Consider the following 6,000-nt stretch of genomic DNA (forward strand, 5'->3'; position numbering starts at 1 on the left):
ACAGGTTGAAGACTATAGAGTTTTGATGGAACGTAGCTGATTCAGTGTGCCGTTCCTTTTCTAACACAGGTGAGATTTGGGTAAAGAGTTCCAGTGGCCTGGATTTTGAGGACACACCAAGACTCCGCCTAGTGGTGAAAGCGGAAACTGCCACTTCCAGCTCCTTCATGGCCGTCAACCTCATCCTTCAGGATGTGAATGACAACCTGCCCCGCTTCCAGCTGCAGAACTATGTGGCGTACATGCGTGAGGCACAAGGCTATGACTCCCCTATTATTCAGGTACCTCCTTAATTTTTTTAATTCCACAAGTAAATGATACTGTCATTCTCTTATATACTTTCTGAAAACATTAAGTTACATAGTTAATCACCGTCCAATGCTGTCTGTCGTCAGGTCATGGCCGAGGACATGGATCAGGGCCCGAACGGTCAGGTCACCTACTCAATCCAGTCATCCGGGCGCAGTGGACTATTTAAGATTGACCCTCTGACCGGCAGTATTACTACAGCAGCCATCATGGACCGGGAGATCTGGATACAGACAAAGTGAGTATTTCCTTGTGTGTGTGTGTGTGTGTGTGTGTGTGTGTGTGTGTGTGTGTGTGTGTGTGTGTGTGCTGTGCTTGGCAGTGAAATGAGTTTTGTGGGGCTTTTATTTCCTTGTGCTCTGTGGAATGTTCTTGTCCTCCTCTTGTTCAGCGTTATCAGCCTGCGTCTGATGTATTCAGTACCTCACACACCCTGTGCTTCATTCTAGAAGTGCGCCCGTCATTCCTATCACACTGGGGGGGGGGGGGGGTACTGTGGATTTAGGGAATGTTTTAAACGTGATCCTTTGTCCATATTGAAAGAAGAAGGTTTTTTTCTTGGAAAAAGCATAGAGAAAGGAACATAGACTGACACAGTATTTCATTCAAAACAGGATATTGTGTGTAGAGAGAGACTTTTTCTTGATGTTTGATCCTAATCTCTTTTTACATTAGGCTAGTGATTACAGCAACAGATCGTGGCAGCCCCAAGCTTGCTGGTTCTGCCACACTAACTGTGATTATCGTCGACCTCAATGACAACAGTCCTACGATTCCCCTGCCAAGGGATGTGCGAGTACCGGAAAGTGAGTGAGCAATGATCGTTGCCATTTTCCTTGATCCTGTAAACAAACCATTGTTATTCTTCTCCTTGGGTCATATCAGCCCTTTACCTCTCATTAGCTTAAAAACAACCAGGCTTGTCTTGCTTTCTGATTCTTTACCAACTGTTCTTCTTTCAGATACCCGTATCTGTTTCTTTTTACCATATGCCCACTGAGAGTGTGTTATGTCTCCATTCTCCCCCAGACTCGCTTATCGGCACGGAGATTACCAGGGTAACAGGAAACGACGTGGACTCAGGCCCAGCGCTGTATTATTCTCTCCGTCTGGACACTCCCTCGCTGGGCAAGTTCGGAATCCACCGCTACAATGGCAAGGTGTTTTTGACTGCGCCACTAGACTTTGAAGAGAGGACTTGGTACACCCTAACAGTCCAAGCCTCAGACTCAAAGCACCTGAGTGAGGCCAATCTGACAATCCTGGTGGAGGATGTGAATGACAATGTGCCTGTCTTCACACAAGACCTATACCAGGTAAACTACAGCAACACCATCTGGACTACAGCTTCCAGATTTGTCCATAAGTACAGCTCAGTACTGTTGCTGAAATTTGCCTTTCAGATGTGGCTGTTTTTTTTAAATCCAAGAAATCCTTTAGTAAGAGAAAATGACAGGAAAAGAGTAAGCGAAGAGAAAAACTAAGTTTTCCCAACACTTTTCCCCAACACTTTATTTGAAGGATTTCTAAAAATTTGCAGCTGCATTTTCCTCCTAAAAATGAGTTGTGTTGATTTGCACTTATTCATCAGGTGTGGACAGATGTCCTTCTCAGATTTTCATACGTTGTTAAATTTGATAGACAGATCAAGTAAATTTGCCTTGTGCACGAAACTGCATTCACAGCCATAAAAGTTTTAACAGTCTAATGAATGTGGATGTAGAGGCTTCATTAAACACGTTCCTCTATGACATTTAAGGAAATGACATCAATGTTTACAAAAGGAGCTCTTAAATGAGAGGGAAATGGGGGGGGGGGGGGGGTAAGAAAAGTCAAGTTCTGCTGTACTGAAGTATACTGAGTAACTGCTCTGCTGTGGTTTCCCAGGTGACTCTGCCAGAAAATTCTCCGCCAGGCAGTCTTGTAGTCACAGTTACGGCCACGGATCGAGACTCTGGAGAGAATGGGAGGGTTACATATCAAGTGAGGTCATCATCCAGGGAGGGGTTTTACATTGACCCCAGTAATGGTACGAAGTTGATTCATTATCAATTCTTTCTTCTGCAGTGCCATGTGGACCAAATCTCTTACTGGCTTTACATAGAAGCTATTTGGCTTTGTGGTCTTAATACTTTTTAAATGGAATGGCAGAAGGTTACAATGCAAGCAATCAAAAGTTTGAAGCATGTGTGTTTTTGCTTTGCAGGCACATTGTTTATTACCCAGAAAGCTGAGTTTGACCCAGAGCGTCCTTCTGTGAGCATTGTTATCGAGGCTTGGGATGGAGGAACCCCATCTCTGTCTTCCATTGCCACTGTTCAGGTTCAGCTGACAGATGTGAATGACAATGCTCCAATGTTTCATCATTCAGAATACAGAGCCACTGTGTCTGAAGACCAACTTCCGGGAGCCACCATCCTGAGCTTGGAGGCAGTGGATGGTGACCTCTCCCAGGAAAACTCAGGTTTCGATTTTGCAATTGCAAGCGGGAACATTGGGAATGCCTTCCAGATTGAGAGTAGCGTCCGTTTCATAGAAGGTCGTGGCTTCCAGACAGTGGGCACACTGATCTTAGTGGAGAAGCTGGACTTTGAGGCGACAGCTCATTACAACCTCACTGTCGTGGTATCAGACCGTGGCGTTCCCCAGCGCAGCTCCAGCGTGCCTGCTGTCATTACTGTGAGCGATGTTAATGACAACCCTCCCGTATTTGGCCGTGCTGAGTACATGGTGGCTCTGAGTGAAGAGGCTGCAGCTGGTACTGAGATCTTACGGCTTTCCGCAACCGATTCAGATTCAGCCCCTAATGCACAGATCCAATACAGCATAAGTTCTGGAGATGAGATGGAGATGTTCTCAGTGGACCAGTGGACAGGAGCGCTACGACTGCAGAGGCCTCTGGACTGTGAGACTCAGCCTGCCCATGTATTTATTATCCAAGCTTCTGATGGCCATGGTCATTTTGCTCTGGCTCCTATCAATGTGGAGGTGAAGGACATTAATGATAACAGGCCCTTCTTTCCTATTGAGACCATGACTGCAAGCATTCGAGAAAACCAGCCACCTAATTCAGCAGTCATGGTATTGCATGCCATAGACCATGACACTGGTGTCTACGGGCATTTGAAGTACTTCATAGTGGATCGGTCAAGTCAGGGAAAAGACTTCTTCATGGTGGACCCGAACACAGGGGAGGTGCGCTCTCGTCAGGCTTTTGACTTTGAGAAGGTGAATTCCTTTCACTTCATGGCTCTGGCTGTGGATGCAGGTAACAATTCTGCCACAGTCACTGTGAAAGTCTATGTCACAGGTGAGGACGAATATGATCCAGTCTTCACTTCCTCAGCTTTCGCCTTTGAGGTACCAGAGGGCGCCAAGAAGGGCCAGAGCATTGGTCAGGTGCAAGCCATCGATGAGGATGGCGGTGTGGATGGGATTGTGCTCTACTCTTTTCCCAACAGCTCTCCGTACTTTGATGTGAACAAGACCACTGGAATTATTTACCTCAAGATGGACAGCTCTGGTAGCTCTAGTGGAGGGGGCCGCTCCAAAAGGGAGACCCGCCTCATGTCCATGGATGTAACGGCTCACAGTCCTCTAGAAACCTCCAGAGTCACAACTGCCCAGTTAACTATTGATGTCACCAACACTTCCTTCGGGCTTGCAACCAACTTTAACATTCTCCTGGTTAGCATCATTGCAGCCTCTTTGGGTGTAATAGTTATTTTGGTCATAATTGCTGTGGCTCTGTATCTGGTAAAATCCAGACGGAGGAAGAAAGGTCAGAACACTGGGACAGTGGCTTCAGACACCGCACTGCAGCAGTTGGATGAATCCAAGTCTGCTGGTGGGGAGAGCATCTACCACCAGACTCTTCCAGGGTTTGCTACTGATCAAGGTGGAGCTGGAGGTTCCTACAACAGAGGAGGTTCCTTGGATCCATCACACTCTAGTGGCAGAGGATCAGCCGAGGCTGCAGAGGATGACGAGATTCGAATGATAAATGAGTATCCGCGAGTGGCAAGCATCACGTCATCCATGCAAGAGCACATCTCCGCCCGAGGGCCTGATTCTGGCATTCAGCAGGATGCAGACCAGCTCTCTGATATCTCCTGTGAACCAGGGGCTCTGGATGCTAGCCAGTGGTTCAAAGGAAAGAAGCTGGGGAGTCTAAGCGGTACCTTACTCTCCGGCCAGCTTCCGGTCTATAGAGACGAAGGGGGTGGCTACCTTGGCGTTGGCAGAGGGCTTAACATATCCCACTCAAAAGATTATGCCTTCCCTGAGGATGGCAAACCTTCAGTAGATGGTTCCCTCACAGCCATTGTTGCTAGTGATGAGGAACTGCGAGGGAGCTACAACTGGGACTACCTTCTCAACTGGTGTCCACAGTTCCAGCCTCTTGCTAATGTCTTTACAGAAATTGCCAGACTGAAAGATGAAAGTATACCCCCGAATAATCCACGCCGACCCTTCCAACCCAAAGCCAAAACAGACCCGAAACCCAGAATAGATCCACCCCCTCTCATTACCTCAGTAGCTCACCCCGGTGCCAAGTCTGTTCCACCAAAGCCTGCCATTGTGCGGACGTTCCCACACCTGGCGTCTCTCAGACGTTCTCCCATCAGCCACGAGGGTTCCATCTCATCGGCTGCTATGTCCCCCAGCTTCTCACCATCCCTGTCACCTCTGGCAGCTCGTTCGCCAGCTGTCTCCCCTTTTGGTGTCACACAAGGCCCCTCAGCATCCATGATTAGCACCACAGAGCATTCCCTGGAGCCAAGCGATGAGGCAGAGATGAGGATCTAACCCTACTTTCAATTCCACATTGTAAGGAGCCTTGAATGTTTGGTTCAATTGAGGCGCACAACCCACTGTAGAATCTGCGGATATGGTAAAAAAGAAGCGAGAATGACTCGTTTCTTAGCCGTCTTTCTGACACAGATCTCTGGTAACTGAAAGGGTTAATTTAATTTAAAAAAACCCCCGCTATGCTGCTGAAATGAAATGACGATACCCTTCATCAGAGCCAATGCAGATTTGGGTTTTGAAGATTTGCGTTTTGCTTTGTGTCACCTCACTGGCTGGCCAGGGAGATAAGGCTTTGGTGCTTTTTTGTTTTTGATACTGATGACTGACAACTTTGAAACTCCATGTGTACTGCAGAGTATGTCCAAGTTGGCTGCTATCACCATACTTTATGGACTCCATTTGAAACAGCACGAAGAGATTTAAAACAGCATAAAGAGATTTCACTATGTATGTGTATATATATATATATATATATATATATATATATATATATATATATATATATATATATATATATATATTCAGTTCTATTTTTCAGCTGTTTCATTGCATCGTGTTCCATGTTCATCTTGTTACTGAAGAACAAACTTTACCTTGCATAAGAGGTTCTCACTGCATTTACTTTTTGTATATTTGTATGTATACTGATCATAGTGTATATGCCTTATTGCTGTATAGTGTTTGTAACACCATACATATGTGTGGTCATTGATTTCGGACTTTGTGGATTATTGGTTGTGTGCTTCTTCATCGGTGATGTGAGTGACTGGAGAGTTGTGTTTTGATAACTATTTATATGAAGTCAAATCATGGGCTTACTGAGGCCCATGTTGTGTAGTGTTATATAATACTTTTCTTCTACTTTTGATCCCTTTGCTA

The 6,000-nt window shown here is 46.0% G+C and overlaps 1 protein-coding gene across 1 annotated transcript in view; it reads left to right on the forward strand.

Annotated features, from left to right (window-relative positions):
- Positions 1–5,569, forward strand: part of dchs1b (dachsous cadherin-related 1b) — an 83,598-nt gene extending 78,029 nt beyond the window's left edge. The window contains exons 16-21 of the mRNA XM_027000893.2: positions 70–281; positions 396–547; positions 985–1,115; positions 1,339–1,625; positions 2,197–2,338; positions 2,516–5,569. Of these exons, the coding sequence (XP_026856694.2) occupies positions 70–281; positions 396–547; positions 985–1,115; positions 1,339–1,625; positions 2,197–2,338; positions 2,516–5,118 (3,527 nt within the window). The 3' untranslated portion in view covers positions 5,119–5,569. The remainder of the gene's footprint in view (positions 1–69; positions 282–395; positions 548–984; positions 1,116–1,338; positions 1,626–2,196; positions 2,339–2,515) is intronic.
- Positions 5,570–6,000: the final 431 nt, after the last annotated feature.

The sequence above is a fragment of the Electrophorus electricus genome, chromosome 17 (assembly GCF_013358815.1).
Source record: "Electrophorus electricus isolate fEleEle1 chromosome 17, fEleEle1.pri, whole genome shotgun sequence".
Classification (NCBI taxonomy): Eukaryota; Metazoa; Chordata; class Actinopteri; order Gymnotiformes; family Gymnotidae; genus Electrophorus; species Electrophorus electricus.